Raw genomic sequence first — 26,934 nt, 5'->3', positions numbered from 1 at the left:
ACTACAGGAATTTAATGTTAAAAGCAAGGGAAAAAGAGATATTTAGCGCAGCAAAAAGTAGGCACAGTCCAGACTCACAGGGTGCTACGCAAAAAATCTTCCCTGCTAGACATACAGTTGGTGCTGTTCACTTTGCAGTACAAGTCACCTGTTGGGATGGAAGGCAGGAAAAGGAGTGCCAGAAAAGGAGTGCTCAGTGAGTGATTACTCTTTTCAAAGCTTAGACCATCAACCATTTCTTTGGCTTGTTAAATCTGGTTATTAGATGCATTTTCCATCTCTATGCAGCAGTTTTGTGGAGGCACATATCACATCCAGCGTGTCTGTGTGTCAAAAAGGACAATTCCCATGCACAAATTAAGTGGGGTTTGTACACTGTGTTTTCAAAAACTACAGTGCATATAAACTGTCACATATAGTTTTAGAAAACTTTTTTTATCTTTTTAAAAGATACTTTTAAAGAGATTCTGGTACAACTGAATCTTTTTGTTGTTATATAATAAATACTTTCCAAGTTCACTGTGATTTCTACTTTAGGTTCCAGCTAAAAAGAGATTCCACTTCATGTCTACTTCTAACAGCCTCACTGAAGTAACGAATTGGCGGGAGCAAGGGGGAAATGCCATGAAATTTGTTTAGAAAGGACATTCATGGGAGGGACAAACTCTTGACACAAAATCCAATATCAATTCTATTTCCATTGTACTGGCCATACCTGGAGACAATTTCTTATATCTGACAACTTGTTTTTCAAAAAAGGACTTCTCATAATAGAAATCCATGTTGTCTGTAACAATATGCTACGCACCAGTTCAAATATTTGGAAGCATGTGGTCAGTCCAAACAGTTACAGAACTTAGTTTAGGATTCTGAGTTGCAATGTCTATGAAGCTTCATGATCAGTCTACTCAAGATACTCATGATATATTAGTTAAATTCATCTATTCAGGTCAACATGAAACAATCTCATCATAACACTGGCTGTGCTACCCAGTTTAGATGAAAAATAAGACTAAGCATTTACTAAGTAATACTGTTTACATGATCAGGGGTAAACGTACATGTTTAGGTCCCTGCAACTGTCTGGCAACTATTACAGTCTTAAGCAATACTTCCAAGCTCAGTCTTTATCAATAAAATACCTTTGGTGTCTATAATATTAAAATTCTACTCTTCAGCTTCAAAACATGCAGTTCATGCATCTTACAGTTTTACTGCCATAGTCAATACACTCAGGCCCAATACATTCACAGCAGGCATTATGAAACCATCGATATTTGGATGCACCCATGGATTCGCAGGAGATCTTGCACTGATGTATTGACATGCAGTCATCAAAATAAACAACAGTACACATGCGTTCTAAAGGGGGAAAAGAGGAAAGACCCTTCAGTTTGCAAATAAGACTTTAACCTAATATGATAGACTGTTCAAAACAAATAAGCTTTTTCCATGTCATCCTTTTGGTGTTTCCATCCAACTGCCCAACACTCTACAGCAGCAATGGCCCTTCAAGAGGCTTGTCCGTTCCTATTACACTGTTTTATACCACCTTCTCCACATACATCTGACTGTGATTATTGCTGGTCGTGAGCTATACTATTATTGGATTTATGGGGTGACAGTATGGAGTAGAGATGTAAAGGCCCAGAAAAATAAATAAAAGGAAAACTGTTTTTTTTCCTCCACGTATTTTTCCTGGAAAAATTGGGGAAAATATATTTTGCCATTCAACAACAGAACAATACACAGATTAACATGTAAATCACTTCCTCTCAACCAACTGTATATATACCCCACTTTCTTCCATGCAAGCATTCTCTGAAGATGCTGGCCAATGGTGCTGGTGAGACGTGTTACCAAGTTTGGTTTTATATAAATTTTGGGTGCCAAGCGATCAAAAATCATGACCTCTGACTGACCCCATCGCAAGCCGCCATTATCCCAAAGGCGAGCTGACCATGTAGCCAGCAAGCTTGCTAGGCTTGGTCACAGGAAAAAAGGGTACGTTTTAAACCTTAAGCAAGCAGTTTTGGGAGTTGCCCTACAAGTTTCGCAGGCTGCCCAAAGAAGAGAAGACAATAGAGGTAGCCTCCTTCTCAATGAGCGAGTGATTGTCTTAACAGCTCTGCCATCTAGATATTTGTCTTCCCTTGAAAAGTGCCAGACCTCTTCTTTGTGTATCCATTGTGTAAGTTTCAGCTTAGACAAAAGATAGCCATCAAGACCTTTGTTCGTCAGGTAGCCATAGCCTGAGGATATGTTCAGGGGTATAAAAGGACCCCGATTCCAGCCCTCATCGGGCTTGTAGAGCAGAAGTTCCGAGTCTGATTCCAAGCTGGGCTTGTTGAGCTTTGAGTTCCAAATCTGAAACCTTGCTTGTAGAGCTGCCGCTCCAGGCTTGAGTTCCCCAAGCCTTGCGCTCTGCTGAAATCACTTGGGTGAAGCCAAAGCCCTCTCTCTTGGCCCTCTAGTTAGCTTTGCCCGCCGGAACTCAGCTCCTAGCCACCGCGGTCGCCACTTTCTTTCCCCGTTCTTACGGCTATGTCTCACCATCCCCCATCACTCGCATCCGTCGCATTGGAGAAGACTCCTAAGGTAAATATCCAAAGGTGCCTCTATCCTTTCTCCTTTATTCCCGAACTCTCCCCCTCCCTTGCTTTAGCAATGAATGTGTGTGTGCGTGTGTGATCCCTTTTGTTGTGTGGCTTTAATAAATGTTTATATTTCTATTGCAACTCATTGGCATTCAAGTCTGTTTCTTGGGGTTGGACTAGATGACCTCTGGTATGCACATAGGGACCCAATCCCGCTGCGTGCGTTGTTAGGATATGCCTCTCGTAAATTCCCCTAATTCGATCCTTCCTAACAGACGTCAGAAATAAACTCTTCTAGAACATGGTCTCATAGCCTGAAAACCCACAAAAAACTATGGATGCTGGCCGTGAAAGCCTTTGACTTCACATATATATTCATGTATATACTCCTGCAGATGGTAGTCCATTCTGCCGGCAATCTGAGCATGGGTGAATCATGTTTCTCTCAGGCTTGGGAGGTGGGTGGACTGGGCCAAGAGAGGTTACTAAGGCCCAGAATAGAAGCTCTGGAAGGAGCGGCCAAAGGCTGCTCTGGCTGTGATCAGGCCAGGACTGCAGTGACCGTATGGCCTGCTCCCGAAGCAGGCTGCCACTGCAGTCCTAAACCAGAGCTGCCAGGAGTCGATTTAATTTTGATCCAATCTAAAGGACCAGACTGCGGTGCCGTAGCAGGTTCCAACCACTTTGGTGTATGTGGTTTTTCAACTCTACACACCCAGAAGCTGCCTTATTTGGCCCGTGCGTTTCAGGTCTTAGTTAAGTATGCCTATCAACTAAGAGCACTTTAATACTTAATACTACTTAAGTCAAGTATACTTGGTATATTTATGTAGCTGACACAGAATACTGGACTATATAAAAAGAAGACTTTTGTGTGAGACAATGTACCATATCTAATCACTTGCAATTCTTTGTCTTTGTATCCATTTCTCAGTTGTTTTTATGCGGATGAATGCTGTATGTCTGCTTGGCGCTACGGAAGATGAGAGGATACAAAATAATTTTCTGCTTTACTAATGCTGGTGGTTTTTATGGGGCAGGGTTTTTTGGGGGGGATTGCATGCTCCTAACCAAGGCTTATTGAAGTTCAGGACCTGTAGCTATGTTAACCCCTCCCCAAAGGATTGTTTTTTTTGTAACTACTGTTTGACTGAACTTTTAAAATAACAAATTTGATAATTTTATGCTAAACATACAATTTATCTTACTAAAGTAAGCTAGTAAGATGCTTTTCAGTCTATAAGAGATACTAATATCACATTTTACCATTTTTCCTGAAAAATCTCATTCCCCCTCCCCAGGGAAAAAGCCCCCCAACGTTTCAAAGCATCTGGATATGAAGGAGCAGGTATCTTGGTTTTCTTTTGGCTATCATTCTTGCAGAGAGCATATTTTAGTAATATTATGCAAATGTAAAAGACATTATTTTGGATCTAGCACAAGTTGTTTATCTTATTCAAAAGAAATTAGAAAAGTGCAAAACTACCTTGAACAAAGGGTATTTGTGCTTAGGGAAATAACCAGGTCAGACATTCAATACTGGCATGAAAAAGGAATGTGTCTGAAGTAATTAGATTCAAACTAATTAGTTGAATAAAAGGGCAAATATGTGGAGAGGGATTCATCAACATCTTAACTATCAGGGAGTGGGGGGATACAGCAGAATGTATTTCTAAGCATTTCTAAGCTTCTAGGCCAGGGGTGGGAATTGTTTGGCTCCCAGATGTTGTTGAACAGCAAGTTACCAGCACCTCTAAACAGCACAGCCAGTGATGAGAAATGTTCAAAACTGGAGTGCAACAACCGCTGGAAGACTATATGATTCCCACTTTTCTTCTAAGTAGTACTGTAGCTACACTAAAGATTAAAGTGAATTTTAAATAGTTCCAGGCATCACTGTCTTTTGAGTTAGCTCGCAAATAATTACACATTGAACACTGGACTATATAAGAAAGCGAATTCAGGGTGTTGGAAACAGTCTTTTTCTTGACCAAATCATATGTGTCAGTTGGGAAAAAACATTAATGAGAAAATAGATCCCATGTGGAATAATGGCAGTGTGGAACTACTTTGCTATAAAAAGAAGGGAAACCGGACTCAGGTAGTACCTTATATCTCAGCATAAACCTTTGTGGTCCAGAACTCACTATTCATGAAAGTGAATGCAGATACAGTTTGGTTAGTCATTGAGGATGCCTGCTTTAGGGCTACTTTTTTTTTAAAAAAATGAAACAGATCGACATGATATTGTCTTTGTTTGGCATAGCTTCTATCTTCACTTTTGCTCCTGGCCTTCTACTGTCATATACAACATGTCCCAACCAAGGACCCACACATCCATCCAAAATTTAAAAACCAAATGTATATAACTTGTTTACCTTTCTTTTTAAAATAACATTAACTATAGTTAAGAACTCAGTCAGTCAACATCAATTCTTTACCTTTTTCACTGGAGTAAGATGGATGGACATTGTTGTTTGCGACGGAGACATTCTGATGTTGTGGTTGATTCACTGTTTCTAAAATGGAGACTAGGTTCTCATGATGTGACAGTTCTTCACCAACAGGAAAGGAAACAATATTCCAGCTCAACTGAGTGTCACCTTCAGTAAGTGCCCGAAAAAGAGACGGGATTGGCTCATGAAGCTCCTCAACAGTACTCTTGGAAGTAGGAGGGGTGTCACTGTAATTGCGTGGATTGCACATACCTGTAAATAAATTAAAAGGAAATAGAAAATTATCCAATTTATGCACCCATAAAAAGCAGTATTTTAAAAAAATAGTATTATGAAGCAGGGAATTCAATATCCTTATTGAAACTTGTGCAATATATAAGAACATACAACATCAGGATGTCTGAAAGACCAGGTTGAACTCTGGCTATTAACCTATGCACATTTGGAATCCTGTGATCAAAATCATGGCTTGGCTGTCAGTCTGAAAGTTTTTTCTGTGTGCGGTGTTAACATTTTTGTAAAGTGTTTTCAAATGTTGGAATAGTTTTAAGGTGATTTGATTGACTGTAGTAGGAATGATGAGTACTGCTTGAAGTATCTGTGAAATTTCTGGAGTTTCAGAATTCACGTACAGTGGTGCCTCGGGTTACGAAATTAATTCGTTCCGCCGCGGCGTTCGTAACCCGATTCATTTCGCAAGCCGAAAAAGGCTTTTCCAAAGCGCGGCTAGCGGTCGCGTTTGAATTTCGCGCCGAAAAAAAATTCGTAACCCGAAAAAACCTTCCCGGAACAGTTTTTTCCAATGGAACTTTTTCGTATCCCGGAAATTTCGTAACGCGGTCAATTCGTATCCCGGGGTACCACTGTATTCAAGAGCTCAGCAGAATTCATATGCTGATAAGCCCAGGAAACTTTTCTTCTTCAGTAGACCTTGAAACGGTGACTCAAGAAGAGCTTCTCCACCTATGAGACCTGTGTGGATGTTTTCCACTAATACTCTGGGAATACTATTTGCTTTTTGCAATTGGATAATCAAGTAAAGATAGGAAGACCTGCGATCTGATCTCTTTAAACTTGTGTGGGTGCACACAAGTGAACATAACCTAGAGTCCCCACCTTCCTGTATGGACTCCGCTAGCTTGTGCAGGGGTTATGCCTGCAGAGAACCTAGCATACTTGTCTGGTCACCTATTATCCTTCAGGTTTTTCACCAAGTGTCAGCCAGGATCTAAAGGCAAATAACTGGGAGTTACCGTAAGCACTATAGGTACAATCCTCTTTATCCACAGATTCTGCATCCATATATTCAACCATCCACACAGCTTGAAAATATTCCAAGAAAGAATTCCAAAAAGCAAACCTTGGTTTTGCCATTTTATATAAAGGATACCAGTTGATTGCACCATTGTATGTAACGGGATTTGAGCATCCATGGATTTTGTTATCCATGGGAGGTCCAGGAACTAAACCAAAGGCGCACTTTAATATAATCTTTTCTTTGGGTCAGAGAATGCAAAAGCTCAATAACAATCATCACCAGTATGTGTTCTTCCCAGGCATGTAAGAAACTGAAACCAGGTTGCTCTTCCATTGGGGAGTGGTCTTCAAATCTAATTTGCCTATTCCTATTTGTCAAAGCAAGTGGGAGGACCAACCCCAGTCAGGAAAAAGAGACCCAACACATTAATGCTAATTATCTTGTATAATTAATATTCTGGGGTCCATATTCCTAATGTTTGTTTAACCAGTGTTTGCAGCAAGAAACACTAAGATAAAAACAGAAACTGGGCCTGAACCCTTGGCAAAAACTGGAGACAAATTAAACTTGAACATCTATATTTACAAAATGGGTGTAGCTCCAAATGTAAGAAGTATAACGTGCCAAATGTATGCAAATATTATTTCATCATAGTTCAGGACTATGATTTTGTCAGTTCAGTCTTTTACCAGATTTATGGATCAGCTTCATAATGTCGGAGGAAAGAATTAAGTTCGTGTTCACATTTTCACACACATTAGAAATGTCATATGCTCACACAGACAAATACAGAACTCAAGTCCTTCCTTTCAGCTTTATTCCATTAGTCACCTTGCTTGATTTCTGCATGTTAATAAGGAAATCTGTATTACTTCACCAGAACTTTACTACCCAACCCATGCATCTATGTCTATTTTAATATGATATTTTAAATCATTTTATTGACATGTCTGTATTTTAATTGCATACTGTATGCCGCTTTGATCACCATGGAAAAGCGGGATAGAAATAAAAAATTATTATTATTATTATTATTATTATTATTATTATTATTATATGTGTGTGTGGGACCTGTGGTTTGACAAATGTCCTCTCTGCATTTGGTCTCAACACTAAACAAGTATCATTATAAATCATTTATTGCAAGCCACTCACTATATAAGTATTTAAATAAGTTGTAAACAGTATAAATGTTTAAATATTTATAGAAGCAGAGGAAGAAGCTATGCCTACTAAATAACTTTTTAAACTTTTTTAACAGATCATGTTAAAAAATTATTACATTATTGTTATAATTCTTCCATCTACCAGCAAAACTCAACATTACATAGATCACTGTTTGTTCATGGCATCTACGTAAATACCAACAGGCAAAACTACATGGAGTGGTGCATGTTATAGTTTCATTTGGTTCAAATACAATATGTAATATTATAATTTGAAATACCTTTATTTGCATTTTGACATTTTGACATTTTTGTTGTCTATTTTTACATACCAGTAGATGTAGTATAACTGAGCACACATTAATTGTACTTCATCAGTCTCCTTCACATTTTGACTTTCAATATTTAATGTGAGGAAAGTAAAAGTATTTCAAAGAGTCAGCATGGTGCAGTCGTTTTGAGCATTGGACTAGTAGTCTAGGAGACCAGGGATTGAATCTTCTGAAATCACTGGAAACTCACCGGGTGATCCTGGGCAAGTCACACTCTCTCAGACTCAAAGGAAGGCAATGGCAAGTCTCTACTGAACAAATCTTGTCAAGAAACCAGCCTGAAAGGTTTGCCTCACAGCCACCCTAAGTCAGAAACAACTTAAAGATACAATACTGAAGGAAGTTTTGTTTTGTGGACATCTGTGACTGAGTCTTCCCTCAAGCAACATGCCCATTCATAATCTACTAGGATCCCTATGACCAGCAACTGACCATGGAAAATGTTTGGTGTTGTGTCTGATTTCCTTCCATAGCTCCCCCTTCCCGCATATACTGCTGAATGGTAACCCATCTTTATTTTTCTTTATTTTTTACTCCTCTTGCATATTTAATGAGCACTACTATTTAATCATCAAATAATATGAGTATGTGGCAGTGAGATATGGGAAAGCCATCAGTAAATTTCAGTATCAGACAATGTGAGGTACAATCCATATAAGCATTTTTTCCTAACCCATACAATGCAACGGTATGTTATAAACAGTTGAAGTGCCACCACTTTTCTACTGTTCCAAATGTTCTGCTACTGTGGTGCTACAGGAACAGGTATTTCAAGCTAACCACCATCATCCTGGCTACAGTGTCCTTGCCAACACCTTCCTGTTCTCCAAGTTTAACTCTGTCTATTTTATGATGTTTTAAATGTATTTTTAAAAAGGTTTTTAAAGGTAGGCCATAAATACTTCAAATAAATACTTTATGTGCCTAGATGAAATTTACTTTTTTATTTTATTTTACTGTGTGCTGTGTATAAAACTGCAGCATCAGTTTGTTCAGTGCTGCTCCTTCCATATTAAAGAAATGAACAATTGCAATTTATGCAGTCATTTTTTCTTTTAAACGACAACCTAGGAGGGAGAGCAAGAGTCACTTCTCTTATGTCACTGGGGAACAGCATGATCAGAAGGATAAAATATTTTGGCAGATGAACCCATGCCCAGAGTTGCACAGTTTGGCGCATTACAAATAATTTGTTTGCTTATTTGATTTTTTATCCTGTCTTTTTCCTCACTTGAGAACCAAGGCAGCTTGTTGTTGTTGTGTGCCTTCAAATTGTTTCTCACTTATGGTGATCCTAAGGTAACCCTATCATCTTACTGTTTCTTAGCAAGATTTGTTCAAAGGGGGTTAGCATAGATTAAAACAAAAGTGCAGTTAAAACATAATTACTATAATGAACAGTTAAAAACAATTAACTATCATGTTAAGTGATACTAATTTAATAGGGATTAAAAGCATTTAAAACGTAACTATGCAAACCAAAGTACAGCACACAGAATCATAGAGTTGGAAGAGACCGCAAGGGCCATCCAGTCCAACCCCATTCTGCCATGCAGGAAATCTAAATCAAAGCATCCCCGCAGGGACGTAGCTAGGATTTTAGGAAGGGGGGGGGTCCAGACTAAGTGCCATTGTGGCGCAGCAGCACACACCATTCATTTTTCTAATGGAAGGGGGGGTCCGGACCCCCAGAACCCCCCCCCCTTGGCTACGTCCCTGATCCCTGACAGATGGCCATCCAGCCTCTGTTTAAACACCTCTAAGGAAGGAGACTCCACTACACTCCGAGGAAGGAGTGTGTTCCACTGTCGAACACCCCTTGCTCATTGAAGGACAGTTCTGCAGCAAACAAATAATCGCCAAAAGCCAGTCTAAATAAAAAAGGTTTTTGTCTATCAGCAGAAGGAAAGCAGGAAAGGGAATGATGACCTAGCCTCCTATGGGAAATAATTCCACAGCCGAAGAGCAGTCACTGAGAAAACCCTCTTACATTTTTTCTCCAGATATAAGAGAAAATCCTCCCCTGAGGATCTTAAAACGCAAGCAGGCTGAAATAAAAAAAATATTGCGTTTCAGGTAGGTTGGACCCAAGCCATATTTCTGTATTTCCTTGAGACAAAAACAGTACATTGGGATGGCAAAAATGGGATGGGTTTATGTAATATTCCACATTCATGAAAATGGAAGACAATAACAAAAGTTTTATTACATGAACTTACTGAGCTAACAATTAATTATTCAGTGACAGATCTCATACAAAAATGAGGTAGACATAGGGGAGGACTGTATTTCACCACGGCTGTACCATGGAATATTTCTCTGCTGAAGTAATCTTATGCAGCTAATTTTGATCTTTCAACCCCTTATCATAAAACTTCTCACACTCCATGACTTTTTTTTTTTTGGACAACCACAATTTCAAACAGGGATCTTCAAGCCATTTTCACAACATGACATTTTTCTTGAAAACAGGACCTAATATAAATTGACCATTATTATTATTATTATTATTATTATTATTATTATTATTATTATTAACCTTTATTTATGAAGCGCTGTAAATTTACACAGCTCTGTACATGCAATCTTTTTAGTTAGACGGTTCCCTGCCCTCGGGCTTACAATCTAAAAAGACATGACACAGAAGGAGAAGGGAGTGGTGGAGGGAGAGGGTAAGAGGTCCAGCAGTTCCTCTCTACCTCTCTACCTCCGAGGCCATCTCCAAGGCAGATGGACTGGAGGGAGGGCTTGGCTTCATAATGGAAGGTTAATCTTCATCCAGGGAAAATACATACTCTCAGGTAGGATAATACATATACAATACATAGCAATACAGGAAATGGTTTGATGAACAGGCACTAAAAGAACATCAGATGGTAAGCGACAATTATGCAATGCCTGGGAAGGCTTCTCTGAACAGGATGGTTTTCAACTCCGTTTTGAAGCTAGTTAAAGAAGTGATGGCTCTTGCTTGTAGGGGAAGAAGGTTCCAGGAGTGAGGGGCAGCAAGTGAAAAGGGGCGAATCCGGGATGGGGCAGAGGAAATCCTGGGCTGAGACAGGAGCCCTTGACTACCAGAACGGAGGGCCCTGGTGGGAAGGTGAGGAGAAAGAAGGTCTGATAAGTAAGGAGGGGCCAGTCCATGGAGGGCTTTAAATGTCGACAGCAGGAGCTTATACTGAATGCAGAAGGGGAGTGGGAGCCAGTGAAGGGATGCCAAGACAGGAGAGATGTGGTCAGAGCAGTGGGCGGATGTGATAATGCGTGCAGCTGAATGCTGGACAGAGATTAAAGGACGAAGGTGAGAAAGAGGAAGCCCAGCCAGGAGGACGTTACAGTACAGTCGGCCCTTCTTATACACGGATTTTTTATACACGGATTTAAGCATACACGGTTTGAAAATGTTCCCAAAAAGTATACATTTACCTTGATGTTCCATTTTTTATTAGGGACACCATTTTGCTTTGTCATTATACTTAATGGGACTTGAGCATACACGGATTTTGTTATACACGGGGGATCTTGGAACCAAATCCCAGCGTATAACAAGGATCCACTGTAATCAAGTTGTGATACCACTGGGGCATGGACCAGGATCTTGGCAGTAGAGGCAGAGAGATATGGTCGGATTTTGGCAATATTGTACAAAAAGAATCTACAAGCCTTGGCTGTGGTCTGGATCTGAGGGATACACGACAGAGAAGAGTCAAAGATAAAACCAAGACTGCGGGCTTGGTTTTATCTTTGACTTTTATATTAAAATGATGGGATGATCTGGAAATATGAATAAAACGATACTGCCCTGTTTAAAACGCTACGTATGGTCAGCCTTATGGGTCATAACCATCACTTTGAATTGTACTCAGAAACAAATCAGTAGCCAATGAAACTGTTGCATAGAGCAAGTTATGCTGATCAGTGGAGAGAAAGGAAATACAGTCGGCCCTTCTTATACATGGATTTTTTATACACGGATTCAAGCATACACGGTTTGAAAATGTTCCCAAAAAGTATACATTTCAAATATCAAACCTTGATTTTCCATTTTTTATAAGGGACACCATTTTGCTATGTCATTATATTTAATGGGACTTGAGCATACACGGATTTTGTTATACACAGGGATCTTGGAACCAAACCCCAGCGTATAACAAGGGTCCACTGTAATTCATTTACTCCACCATCAGAGATCAATACAAAACTGACTTGTATTTAACCTTCTGTGGTGTATTGACATGGACTTTAAAAATCATACAGCCATGACAGTAAAGACTGCTATTTGATCTAGCTTTGGAAAGAGTAGGCAATACAAATAAATGAACAATTCACTTACCAACACAGTCACAGCACTCATCCCAAAGTGTGCCCAGGCAAAGCATGCATTCTTTACAACATGAGCAATTTCCTTCACCTGGTCGACACTGACACAGCTCCTGGAAAACACACCATGCCAAATCAGATTGTTCTGTATGCAAAATATCCCTACAAATTCATTCCCTCCCCACCCTACTCTGATGACAAATCCTAAATAACAAATTCTGTCTTGAACAGGAGACGCCCAACAGAAATTCAGCAACAATCAGTTTTTATTTATGTTAGCACAGCATTTCAAACAAATAATAATTGAACAAATTGATTTTGCTTTTTATAAAGAGAAAAAGAAAATGTTAGATTCATATGTCACACCTATCAAAAAGAACAAAAGAACACAGGAACATAAGTAGCTACCTTATAATGAGTCAAACCATTAGTCCATCTTGGCCAGTATAATCTGCCAGCAACAATGGCTTTCCAGGGCTTTAGGCAGGATTCTTTCTTGACCCTATTTGGATCCAAACACCTGACTCTACTTAAGATTCTGGTTTGGTCATTTTGGCCCATTCCGCACGCCCCTAACCCTAGTACGTGCAGAGCATGTACAAAATGGCAGCACCCTAAACACATGAGCGCTGCCATCTTGACGTCGTAGACGCTTAGCATCCGCACACCGCGCAGTGGAAATTACGTCATGAGTGCGACATTGGTGCTTTACGGCGTCATTTCCGAGGCGCAAAAGAAGCCACTTTTTGCGGCTTCTTTTTCGGCCAGCAGGAAGCCTCGCCTTTCTGGGCGGTCTGTAAAGCGTCATTGCCATGCTAAATATATAGGACATCCAGAAATATGTATAATGGAAAAATTGAAGCCTGAATTAAAAAATTAAGTAATTTTAATGGTCTTTTAGAGAGAACACTAGTGTTACCATAGCTGACACTTGTCAGCACTGTGCAAAAGGAGGCAAAATGTGTCCCTCCTTGTGAGACCAATTCTCCAAGAAAACTATTTAGATGAGAGAGCTCAAAAGCCCACAATTAGAGAGGGGCAGGTCAGACAGAAAACATGTCCAATAAATTAACCATAGTTAGAAGCAACACTGCACATGTAATTGGAACATGAGAAGCATGAGCCAGGGAAAACCAGGCATAGTAAAGAAGGAAATGGAACGTATGAATATAGCAATACTAGGAGTGAGTGAGTTAAAATAGACAGGAATGGGTCACTTTGACTCAACTATACAGTAATCTATTCAGGAAATGAAAAACCAAGAAGAAATAGGGTGGCTTTCACACTATATAATATCAATAAGGCTTCATGGTAAACCTATAAACATCACAATAATCCAGGTATATGTACCAACCACAGATGCAGGTGAAGAGGAAATTGGGAGATTCTATAACACAGTCCAGGAAGAAATGGACAACATCCCATCACAAGATTTCAAGCTAATCATTGGAGACAGGAATGCTGAAATTGGCAACAAAGAAGAATCAAAAACAGTAAGAAGATTCGGATTGGGAACAAGAAATAAAGCAGGAGAGTGTCTGATAGTATTCTGTGAGGCCAATAATCTATTCATTGCAAATACCTGCTTCATGCAACCAGATAGGAGACTATACACCTGGACATCACAAGATGGTAAACACAAAAACCAGATAGACTTCAGAATTGGAAGTAGAAGATGGAGAAGCTCTATCTTTGTGGCCAAAATCAGACCAGGGCCTGATTGTGGCACAGACCAGATGAAACACTTCATACAATAAAAGAAAGAAGAAAAGCTAAAGCAAAGGGATAGGAACAAAATCAGAAGTATGAACATAACTGTGCAACATCTGACATGATAAGGAGAAATACTAAAATAACAAATGCAGAGAAATGGATTATGAGATCTCAGTTATTTTGCACAGACATTTCCTTGTTACTTCCTTTCTTTATAATGATAGTTTTCTATCGTTGGTGAGAATTTTTCATGAGTACCACATATTACAACAAACAGGGACTTGTTACTACATGAAAAATGCATATGATGGGATGTTCTAAAAAAAGAGAATGGCACTAGATCAACCACGTTGATTCCAATTATGCAGATTAAATATTACATATGTACTGTAGTATGTTGCAGTTTACTGAGAACACAGTTGAGTTTGAAAATGGGGGGTGTTAGAAGTGAAAAGCCTTCAGGGTTTGTTGTGAAAGTTGTACTGCTTGTTACTGGGCCAGGATTTAATAAAATGAGACTATTATGAAACATGTTGGGAGACACTGATAATATCAGAAGTAAGCAAAGTAAAATGAGAGCTAATATTTGTAAGAAGGATGGCAAATTAAATATGTGTCAATTTAAATGAAAATTACTACAAGTTAATTTATTGTTAGTATCTGGCACCACTACATATTACTAAAATTTATGGAAAGTATTCTTGTGCATGTTTTTGAAGTCTGGGGTGAAATCAGCCGATGATCTGCATTAAATCAGGTTATGTCCAACAATATCAATTTTGGAGGTAGACTTTTCTTCAAAAGGGCATATATTACAATATGATTTTATTTTTATTCAAATCAGACATTTCCCACTCAGACATCCAAAATACATCTATAATATTTAATTTACTGATAACTGTAAAACTGACTAACACAAATAATTGGAAAAATACAAATCTAATCTCATATAAAGTATGGATTAATCAGGTCTAGCAAGAAACAGAATTACTAAAAATTAGTGACATATGCTAAGGAATGGAAGTCAACAAAATCCTAACTGTTGGGATACTGAAAAGCAACTTATGTTGTGCAAGTTAACATTTGTATTGTAGTATACCTTATTTACTTATTTATGAAATATTTAAGTAGCTTGATTTGATTTGCAGGATGCTCTGTTACACGCCTGAGAATTTAGAGAATGGCATTTAACTAGTCTGGATTGCTGGGAATTTAGGGGAGTTTAGTAACAATTCAAATTACTGCTAATTTTGCTTGCAACAGTTTTATATACTAGGGATATTTCATTTGACTCCTTTGTATGGTTTATTTTGGATTGTTTTCATTTAGTAAACTTCAACAAGAACAAAACTGTCTTCTATTTTGCATAATCTTCATATGTAATAATGATGATACCTTGCGGTGTTTGGTTATGTTGCCTTTTTTCTTTTTATTATTTCTTTGTTGGATTTATATCGCACCTTTCTCCCGAAATGGGATTCAAGACAGCTTACAATAATTTTGATAGGTTTCACATTTCATTCCTACAAACAATGGAGTGTTCTTGGTTTTTTGCACTTTCTCTCTCCCACATATTCACTTTCTTTGATGTTTCTAATGGAGTATGTTTCATTTTTAATATAAGATGTCATTGCTTTTACTGCTTTGAAGTAGAAGTAATTCTCTAAATGTAATCCATCCATGAACACCCTTAGGCTGTATCTGATCATACCTCTTGCCCACTGGGGTAAGCAGAGCATCTCTTTTTCAAAATACAGATGGGACTGCACTGCATGTGGCCCTTCAATTGCTCAGTTTGCCTGCAATGCCACCAAAACATGTATTGGCTTGCTTTTTTCCATATGAAATTGCAAGGGCTATCAGAATGCTATTAAACAATCCACTGATTTAAGGAGTTATTTTTAACTGCACATTGCAAAGTGAATAGTGCTAAACCAGACAGTATAACTTTTTGACTCTACTACCATTTGCCATAAAATGGTAATGTGTTACCGATTAGTTGAATTATGAATGGAGTTATTAATAATTAATCCATTTTAAGTAAGTTAGGTTGCACTCAGATAGATTTTATTGCTTAGGATTTTCAGTGTGCAACACACAGAGAACATGCATTAGTTACAATACAGATTGCCAAGAATTTTATGAAAGGCAAAGCTTTCAGGAAAGAAATGACTAACAGGATATTAAAGAGTCATCCAGGAAAACACTACAAAACAAACATGTCTTAAGAAAACAAACTGTTACTCCCATTCACATCTGTTACAGAGCTGACAAAATAAATATTTATGTGGACGATCCATCTGCATTCTGTAGAAATCAGTACAACTCCTGCTATCTGTTCTATTTGTGTAAGGAAAAATAAAAATTCTCATTGCAATGTATCTTTCTTAAACCTCTCCCCTTCTTCCCTCTATGCCCCGGTTCAGGACATAGGCCCCATACAGACAGGCCAAAATAAAGCTGCTTCGGGTCACTTTGGAGGTATGCTATTTAAATGATGCATGCATCCTAAGAGTCCAGAAGCTGCACCACATCTGTGCTCCAGTCTTTAGGACTGGAGTGTAGCTTTGGCATGGCTTCCGGACTCTTAGGATGCATGCATCATTTAAATAGCATACCTCCAAAGTGGCCCGAAACAGCTTTATTTTGGCCTGTCTGTATGGGTCCTTTGTTATCTTTACACATCACAATTACCAGCTGTAATCATTAGAAATCTAGTCACAACTGCCCCAGTGACAGTGATAGTTGTGGCTGCCATATTGCTGGGGTAGGGGATCTGCCCTGGATTTCAGTCCAAATCTTAAAAGTTATATTCATGGTCTTAAAATATGTCTCCAAAACAGGTTCAGCACCTTGGATACTCTCTTTAGAGTTCAGACTGAACTCAGGATATAATTCCCTGCTCACTAACAAAGAATCATAGCAGTAGAAGAGACCCCAAGGACCACCCAGTCTAACCCCCTGCCCATGCAGGAATACACAATTAAAGCACCCCTAAAGATGCTCATCGAACTTCTGTTTAAAGACCTCCAAGCAAGGAGAGCCTGCCATCTTCCACGGCAGTCTATTCTATTGTCAAACAGCTCCAACTACTATTAGGAAGTTCTTTCTAATATTTAGGTAGAATCTCTTTTCTTGCCATCTAAATACAATGGTTTGTGTCCTACAGCAGCTATACACCAGTGCTTATAAGGCTATCTGATCTGAGGGGAAGCCATATTTTTGTAATGCGCCAAGAGACCAGACCCATATTTCTTCCATTGACTACAATTATTTCATTCTTTCCTGGTAACTCTGCATATCAGCAGCTGATGACTCATGGATGAACACCATTCCAGAGACCACTGTACTTTGAATAGTACTGATTTACATGACATCCTGACAGACATTTAAAGAGGGCTATCATGTCACCTCTCCATCTTCTCTTTTCCAGGTCTGAGCCAGTCCTCATACGACTTGATTTCCAGGTCGTTTACCACCTTAGGTGCCCCCTTCTAGACTCATTCCACCTTGTAAACAATCTTCTTGTACTGTTGTGCCCAACATTCCTGGTGAGGTCTGACCAAACCAGAATAGAGTGGTACTATTATTTTGTTCAAATTACACTCCTGTTTATGTGGACTAGAATTGCATTAGCTTTCTTGGCTGCCACATCACACTATTGATTCATTTTAGCCTGTGGTTTACTAAAACTGCTAAGTCTTTTTTACATGCACAGCTGTCAAGCCAGGTGTCATCCATTTTATATTTGAGCATCTCATTTTCCCTGCTTAGGGTCCAAAGCACACTGAAATAATAATCCAGTTTGAGACTGCTTTACCTGCCCTGGCTCAGTGCTAGGGAATCTTGGGAACTATAGTTTATTGTGGCACCAGAGCTCTCTGACAGAGAAGGCTAAATGTATCACAAAACTACAGTTCCCAGAATTCCCTAGAATTGAGCCATAGCAGTTAAAGCGGTCTCAAACTGGATTATCCCTGCAGTGTGTTTTGGACCTCAATGTCCATTTATTCATTGAAACAGATAATGGAAGCCACCAACTCCCAACTGCCTATTAAAACCAATGGGACAAATTAGGCATGAGTAACCTAAATCTAATAAATTTTGGAATTTAAATGTGACTAGTTTTCACTGGATTAGGGACATCATTTTATTTTTGAGGGGGGAAATCAATATTACTTTTATTTCAAAGTGACAATCCTGATATACAAATTGCTTATGTCCTGGTCATCTCTGCAGTTCATTACTGTAGATTTTTCAAATGCTTCAGTCTGACTGACCACTGTATCCTTCTGACTAGAACTTTGCTTTCTAAACTTCTAAACTCCTGTAAGAAACTGGAAGGGGCCATTGAAAACTTGGTTCTTTTTCTCCTTTTCAAACAGAACCAGGTGAGGCTGTATACTGGTGCCTCAAATCAGTCATAAGGCAGGAGATGAGCAAAAAACTGAAGTTCAGCCAAGATGAAAAATGGAAAGGGCAGACACTACTCCAAAACAGATGTTTTCTGTCATAAATTTAGAATGTTATATATATTCTAGTCAACAAGGAAATTCTCTAAACTATTTTTGGAACCACTTTCCAAACATTAGTAAAAAGACAACATATCATTGCAGCCATGAAGTTATGGCCTTTAATGCTCAGTGCCACAAAGCAAGCCTTGATGCAGGACTCCCCAAGAACTCACAGATTAGCAATTTAGCCTTAAATCTAAATAGAAAGTAGAAAGCATGACGACTTAAGTACCATGGACTTTCCTTGAGTGTTTTGCTTCTTTTTCTAGGTCATACCTAGTACTGTATTTTTCTCTTCACCCAAATCATGCCCCTAGGCAGATGCTACATCTCAAATCCAAGTTTTCATCAACTACAGTTTAAAAATCCCTTTAGTAAGAACAGTTTGTTCTGCATCAACAGATCGTAATACAGTACCAGGTATACAAAACAACATTTATTTTCCTAAGTGCTTCAGCTTCCCTTCTGTCTTTCCTGTGCCTTCCAAAAAGACAAATTCTAGCCTACTCAGACATTAACTTGAAAAGTAGCCTGATTATTCAGTTTTGGCCCCATTCCTAGTTACCTACTTCCTTAGTGGTGACTTCTCCATTATCTCTGCATGCTTTCCTAGCACAGCATGGTTCCATTAGTCTATATACTGTATATAAAATTCTTCAAACAAACACTAGACAAAATAATCAAACATTAATCTGAAAGAAAAACATGAATTATTTACATAATTCATAGCCTCTAATTTATCACAAATGAATCCTGGGACATGTGGGGCCAAAGGACACCAGAGTGTGGTGAAGAAAACAAATGTTATGAATGAGGAAGAGCACACAAGCTAGAATTGGCTGCAGCAGTTTGCTTTTGCCTTAGGGAAGAGCAAGACTCTGCCCCCTCTTCTTCTCCCCCACCTGCTGAATTAACTGAATGCAAATTACATTTGCACTGTGAACTTAGTAGCAACTGAAGTAAGCTGAGCACAATGGAGAAAAGTGGGAAGAGGAGACAGAAGCACGGACATTTTAAAAGGTGGCATGGCAGAGGATTAAATGGGACTATCCTCGTCAAATTAGGATAGGTGGGGCTTATACATAATTTATACATGCTGCAGAATTTTTAATATCAAGTCACAACTTAGATTTCCTTAGCAGATTTTTAAAAATATTATGCACAGAGTGTAAATATATATAAACAACGTTGGTCATGGTATCAATATTCTTAAAAATTAGGGGGAAGTAAGACACAATGTTTTTATTGTTACTGTAGGCCTTGAAGTTGTTTCTGGCTTATGGTGACCCTAAATTTCCTTGGCAAGGTTTGCTCAGAGAGGGGTTGCCTTTGCTTTCTTCTGAGGCTAACAGTGTATGACTTGCCCAAGATCACCCAGTGGCTTCCCATGACGGAGTGAGGATTCGAACTCTGATCTCCAGCCATACTCTAATGCTCAAATCACTACATCATGCTGGCTCTCAAGGCATATTGTAAGATGTTACAACAGTAAACTGGGTCAACAGAGGCTATAGTGTATGATTACATTATACAGTATACAACTATTTGTAGCATATTATAAGTCTGTTGGAATTGCAATTTTGTAAAAGGCTTTATTAAAAGAAACAACCATGTCCTAAGTATAGTGATATTTCCATTTTTAATTCAGAAATAGGTTGGCAGTAGAATAGTAACAGTGGAGAACCAGAGTGGTGTAGTGGTTTGAATTATGGACTATGGCAATGGTTCTCATCCTGTGGGATGTGACCCCTTTGGGGGTCAAATGACGCTTTCACAGAGGTCACCTAAGACTATCGGAAAACACATATTTCTCATGGTCTCAGGAAACGATTTTATGGTTGGGGTCACCATAACATGAGGAACTGTATTAAAGGGTCGCAGTATTAGGAAGATTGAGAACCACTGAGCTATGGAGACCTGGGTTTGATTCCCCACTTAGCCATGAAACCTGCTGGGTGACCTTGGGCAAGTCACATTCTCTCAGCCTCAGTGGAAGGCAATGACAAACCTACTCTGAAAAAATCTTGTCAAGTAAAACCATGACATGTTCACCTTAGTCACAATCGACTTGAAGGCACACAATAACAATGGAGTAGTAGTAATATTAGCAGCAACAGTAGTAGTGCTATCCTTCTTTTTCTCCAAAACTAGGACTCAAACTGGCTCACAATTTTAAAACAATACAATTAACAAACATACAAAAATGAACATTAAAATAAAATTAAACTATTCACAGTATTAAAACAATTCAAACCTCAAGTTGAAAGAACAGAATGTAATTTAAAAATATTTAAAGCTATTAAAATGGTTTAATTAAGAGTCCTTCAATAACTTTCTCTTGCATCCCTATCAACCGTACTTATGACTGTGTTGAGACTGAGCAAAGAAATACATTTTAAGAAACTTTGATATCACATTTAACATTTATCCCAGAATTCTAGATCTATGGAATTCTTCAAGCCTAATAATGTTTGAGAGAAGAGAAAACTGACAAATTCTTGACCTGCTTATGTTGCAAGGAATAGAACAATGTTTTAAATGAACAACAACTAGCTTACAAAACTGCTCATTCATTATATTAATGAGTTTGACTCAACAATCATGTATTTCAAGATTCTGAATTTATGAATGACTTGACAAAGATGAATCAACAGAGACATAAAGTAAAAGCAAATACAAAACCGAGGTTCCAAAATGCTTCAACATAAATAATCTATGTAAATTTCATTTGTTAAAAAATCTTATTTCAAGTTTATTGTGTATTCACGTAAAGGCATGCTATAACTACCAGCCAAATTGTGCAGTATATTTTCTTATCAACTTATAGAAAAGACAAAAAATTGCTTCCATACCTGTATTAAGCATTTGCTGACGTCGCTAGCACACAGAGCCTTATTGCAACCCATTGAGGATGGGACCCAGAAGAAGAAAAGCTGGCTGACTAGCACTGGCACTCCAAAGTACAGCAACTTCATTTTTCTTGCAGTTGGGAGAATTCAGAAACTGTCAGATAGCACTGCAAGGAAAAGCAGCAGAATGGGTCCACATTTGTTGAGGAAGAAGTTTAAGTCCTTTTCATCTTTACCACATAATTCTTCCCAAGCAGTTCTTGCTTTATTTTTATTTCTGTGGGTTTTTGATACTTAACCCAACAGCATATGTGGCAAAACAGAAGCTCTTATATAATCATAGGCCGGCCGGCCACTTTCCTATAGACTTCAAATTCCCGTGATGCTCAACACTTTCAATTCTAATCCAAACAACTGGTTGTTCTGGTGAGAAATGGCAGCCACTGGGATAAAGGCATTGTGACTACATAAGATACTTTACAGAATAGCAGCTAGGGGTAAGGTCTAGCAGGGGAACCAATGATACACAAAGAAATGGGAACATGTTTTAACAAACCTCAGACGGTTTCAACACCAGCTGTATTGCTGTATTAATTTACAAACAAAGCTTTTGAACTGGATGGCGCCATGGGGAACTGGATGGGTGCCCAATCTTGATGAGCAGAATGCCTTGAGTGATACTGTATTAGCACAGCTGGTGCATTTGTGAACTGTGTGACTTGACAATGTCTGTGCTCTACATCTGACTCATACTCACTTATGCAGTTGGCACTCTGTAGCCACAGACTTTTTTATCCACGGGTTCAGCTATCCATGGCTTAGAAATATTTTTTTAAATGTATAAATTTCAAAGCACCTTGATTTTTGCCATTTTATAAAGGGGACACCATTTTATTACATCATTACATCCACGGATTTTGGTATCCATGGGAGGTCCTTGAACCAAACCCCAGTGGATACCAGGGGCCAACTGTATTACATACTTGTATCAGCCCCAACTATCAGCCTCCAAAACCCATGCTATCTAGTGATACAGACCAAAAACAGCACAGAATCAAGAAATGAGTATCAGGGAAATCCTTTCTTGAACAAGCTCTACTACATCTTCTACATCTGGAAATCTTACATTTTGGGCTTCAACCTCTAGCCCTTGGTGGATTCTGGGACCTATAGATCAAGAAAGCAATGTTTCTGAATTCTAAAAATGAATGATCTGTTAGATTATTCCCCTCAAAAAAATCTACTGTTTAAAAGCAAGTTAAGTACAGCTTTCCTGGACCAGTGATTTTTAACAGTGGTTTCAGGACATTTTACAGCAATAATATTGCAAGACAGGCTACTAACAGGTTATTTCATTCTCTATCAATCATTTCCTCTTTTCAGGATTTGAGAATACAGAGGGCCCTTCTTATACACGGATTTTCTATACACGGATTCAAGTATCCATGGTTTAAAAATGTTGAAAAAAAATATAAATTTCAAATATCAAACCTTGATTTTCTACTTTTTATAAGGGACACCATTTTGCTATGGCATTATATTTAATGGGACTTGGGCATACATGCATTTTGTTATACATGGGAGATCTTGGAACCAAACCCAAGCTTATAACAAGGGTCCACTGTACTTAGCTATCACACACTTACACAAATGTGTTGGGTTTTTGACAACCTGCCTATACTTTTGTCCTTTTAACATGTTATCTCCATGCAGATAGGCTGCTCTGTCTTCTTTTAAAAGCATGATTATTGGCAGAAAAAGCTACTATCTGACCAACAACTATCTCTTAATCACTCTAAGACTAAAGACACAGATAGTGGCATAGATGGAAAAACTCACAAACCATCTAAATCAAGACTACTGTGAAGTGTAGGACTTGCTCAAATTCAGTCTACTCAAATCAATATAAAATTGACTTCTTCTCTTCAAACCTCTCCTAACAGAAAGCATGAATCCCTATCTTTTTTTAAAGCTACCTTTTAACCAGTTAATTAATTAAAAATGTTTAATGTAGACTTTAATTATTTTATAATGCAAAAAAATGAAATTTAATTTTTTAAAAAGTTAACAAAATAAAAACTACTACTGAACATTTACATTTAAAATTCATATTGCTAAATTTATTACTCTCATAGAGGTGTCTTTGCTTACAGAAAAGCAAATTTCTGGAGCACACTTTTTTAGAGCTGCTTTTAGAGTCATCAGGATCCTTGTTTCCATTCAAATGCTCGGAACGCGTAACCAAAATCGGTTAAGGCAACTTACAGGTTTAAAACCTCACATTTCAAGAAGTAACTGAGTGGGGAAGTCATTGGTTCTTTCCCTTTGGGTTTACAACTGGAAGGAAACCCAGATGCTGGAGTGTTTTCCTTAAAGCACAGAGAGGGAAAGCAATATCCATGGAAAGCAAATACATCTGCCAAAGGGTAGAGAACTGAATCAAGAGAGACCAAGGCAGATTCCCCATTTTTGGCAGGTTGTATTAAAGCAGATTTGGCACCCAGGAGAGACAGAAAGGGGTCAACTTCAGAACACAAGAGTTGTTCTACCAAAATCAAACATAAAAGCAGTCCCCTCATAGGGACTTGCAGAAAAGAAAGAGGGGAAGAGGGGACAGATATACCCTAAAGGCACCAGATCCTCTCTAATCTTGGAAGCTGAGCAGGGCTAGCCCTGGTTAGCACTTGGATGCAGACTTCTAGGCGAGTGATGGTGAACCTTTTAGAGACCAAGTGCCCAAACTGCAACCCAGACCCCATTTATTTACTGCAAAGTGCTGTGTCCCTCTGGCTCTCTAGTAACAAACTCTGCGCTGGGGCGACGGCACATGTGCCCACAGAGAGGGCTCTGAGTGCCACCTCTGACACGTGTGCCAAAGGTTCACCATCACTGTTCTAGGCTATATTTCAGAGGAAAGGACCGGCAAAACCACTTCAGAACATTCCTTGCCTAAGAAAGCCCTATGAAATTAATGGGATCACCATAAGTAAACAGGTGACTTGAAGACACACACACACAAAGACACACAAAGTCCCTAAATATATTCCAAAATCTTGTCTGATCTTGGAAGCTAAGCAGGGTCAGCCCTGGCTAGTACATGGATGGGAGACTATCAACAAATACCAGGTGTTGTAGGCTAAGAGGAAGACAATGGGAAAACCACCTCTGAGTATTCCTTGCCTAAGAAAACCCTATGAAATCAATGGGGTTGCCATACGTCAACAGGCAACTTGAAGTCATATACCTGCAACCTAAATGCCCTAAAGACATCAGATCCTGTCTGATCTTGGAAGCTAAGCAGGAGCAACCCCTGGTTAGCACTTGTATGGGAGACCACCAATGAATACCAGGTGCTGTAGGCTCTATTGTGGAGGAAGGAACTGGAAATATACCTCTGAGTATTCCTTCAAATTCATAGGAGTCACCATTAGGTGACTTGAAGCCGCAAATATATATATAATATATACACACACATACATAAAATTCACGAAAGCTAAAATTAACCGTCTATTTGTTGTTGTTGTGTACCTTCGAGTCGTGTCTGACTTATGGCAACCCTAAGGCAAAGCTATCACAGGGTTTTCTTAGCAAGTTTCTTGCATGATTTGATTGAGAGTTCCTGCATGGCAGAATGGAGTTGGACTGGATGGCCCTTGCGGTCTCTTCCAATTCTATGATTCTATGATTCAAAATGTTTTTGCCATTGCCATCCTCTGAGGCTGAGAGTGTGTATATTTCCTTAATATCCCACTTTTCACCCCATGTGGCACCCAAAGTGGTTTATACCACAAGTTAAAACGATGTAGCTAAACAATCTGAAAATACAATACAAAATACCATTTTAAAAAAAAGGGTATTTAAAAGCTGATGCTAGATCTCCCTCAATTTCCCCCCTTTTCTACAGACAGCCTCAGGTACATATCGTATGCAAAGGGATCTTGTAACACCTTTGAGACTCACTAAAAGAAAGAGTTGGGAGCATGAGCTTTTGCAGATCTGAGCCTATTCTTTGGTGCATGTTTACTCACCTCTGAGGAAGCAGACTCAAGTCTACAAAAGCTCATGCCCCCAGCCTCTTTCTCTCAGTGAGTCTCAAAGGTGCTACAAGATCCCTTTGCATACTGGATTTTCCAGACTAACGCGGCTATATCTTTGGAATTTGGTCCAGGAATTGGTTGTTGTTGCTGTTGTGCGCCTTTGAGTCATTTCTCACTTATGGCGATCCTGTTGTCGTAACTGCAGAGGAGGACGAGGCACCGCAAGATGTAGGAAATTCAAGAAAAAATGGAGGACATTACAAAAACAACAGCTAAAAACACTCATAGAAATATAAATTCACACTTCTTAGTTATGCTCAAAATGGAGGGCATTTGGAAATTCCTTCTGGACAGAGGTTGGCATGGAGGACATGTCCTGGAAAAGGAGGATGCCTGGTCCCCCTGCCCTAAGGTGAACCTGTCTTTGGCAAGTTTCTTCAGCGGGGCTTTGCCATTGCCATCCTCTGGGGCTGAGAGAGTGGGACTTGACCAAAGTCACTCAGTGGGTTTCCATGGCTGAGCTGGATGCGAATCCTGGTCCCCAGAGTCCAACACTCGAACCACTATGCCATGCTTAGTCTGGGATATCAGTATAAAAAGGGATCTTGTAGCCCCTTTGAGGCCCACTTTTGCTCAGTCAAAAGTGTTACAAAAGATCCCTTTGCAGCCTGAGAGATTGAGGATGATGATGATGATGATGATGGTGGTGGTGGTGGAGGAAGGGGACCAGTCCTCCGTCCATTGCCTCTGAAGGGGAAAAATTCTCTTCTGAAGAAAAGCAACATCCCCCAGTAATATAATAAACCCCAAATGCAGCCCCAGTTTTAGAACAAGAATATATATATACACACACACACCCCAAAAAACCTTTTAGAACAAGTGTGTGTGTGTGTGTGTAACAACAACAACAACAACAACAACAAGTTTATTGGTTAATCAACTGACCATATCAATGGTCAAATACAAAGATCAGAATATCAAAGTACACACACAGAGAGAAAACTTTTAAGAATAAGGCTATATATACCAATACACCCCACTTTTAGAAGTATATCTATATTCAAATACGGCCCCTTTTAGAACCAGACTATATATATATCCAAACACCCCCCATTTTTAGAATAGATGGATAGATATCTCCAAATGCAGCCCACTTTTAGGACAAATATACTCTAGTTTCTTCAAACATCCCCCTTTCTTTCTTCTCTTTCTTTCCTTCCTTCCTTCCAGACTCGTCCTCCTCAGACTAAGTTAGACCACCTCTCTTTTCTCTCTCAATTTTAAACGGAGGCAAGTAACGCATCACTGGCGAGAGCCACAACGTAACTAACTACTCGTTACGTTCCTTTTGTTGTTCTTTTTAGCCCCCTGTTCCTCGGAGAAAGAGTTCATATCGGGGCTAAAAAAGAACAAGGACAAGAAGAAGAAGCAAAGAACTCGAGGCGTCGTTTTTACCTCCGAAGAAGGCGGCGGCGGGGGCTGCTTGAAGGCTTCCCCTGAGGGAGGCCCAAAGAGCGGCGGGGGCCCACCTCCGAAGCCCTTGTTTGTACTTATTCCCCCCGACCGAATGGCCCACTGGCCCTGCGCTGCCGCCGGCGGAGAGGAGGCGGGAAAAGGGGGGGGATAATCATAAAGAAGGATGGCCATCGGCGCCGGTCTCCTCCTTCGCGGGCGGCCTCCGAGGGGCTGGAT

At 39.3% G+C, this 26,934-nt stretch overlaps 1 protein-coding gene across 1 annotated transcript; it reads right to left on the bottom strand.

The window, feature by feature from the left end:
• Positions 1-925: 925 nt before the first annotated feature.
• On the bottom strand, positions 926-26,934 carry TWSG1 (twisted gastrulation BMP signaling modulator 1). The gene is made up of 5 exons (XM_042470522.1): positions 26,698-26,934; positions 21,209-21,372; positions 12,143-12,242; positions 5,039-5,305; positions 926-1,362 (listed from the first exon to the last, which is right to left on the bottom strand). The coding sequence occupies exons 2-5, from the start codon at positions 21,329-21,331 to the stop codon at positions 1,181-1,183; spliced, it is 672 nt and encodes a 223-aa protein (XP_042326456.1). The 5' UTR covers positions 21,332-21,372; positions 26,698-26,934; the 3' UTR covers positions 926-1,180.

The sequence above is a fragment of the Sceloporus undulatus genome, chromosome 5 (assembly GCF_019175285.1).
Source record: "Sceloporus undulatus isolate JIND9_A2432 ecotype Alabama chromosome 5, SceUnd_v1.1, whole genome shotgun sequence".
Lineage (NCBI taxonomy): Eukaryota > Metazoa > Chordata > Lepidosauria > Squamata > Phrynosomatidae > Sceloporus > Sceloporus undulatus.
Note: the sequence above shows the minus strand (reverse complement) of the source record. Positions and strands in the feature narration are given on the sequence as shown.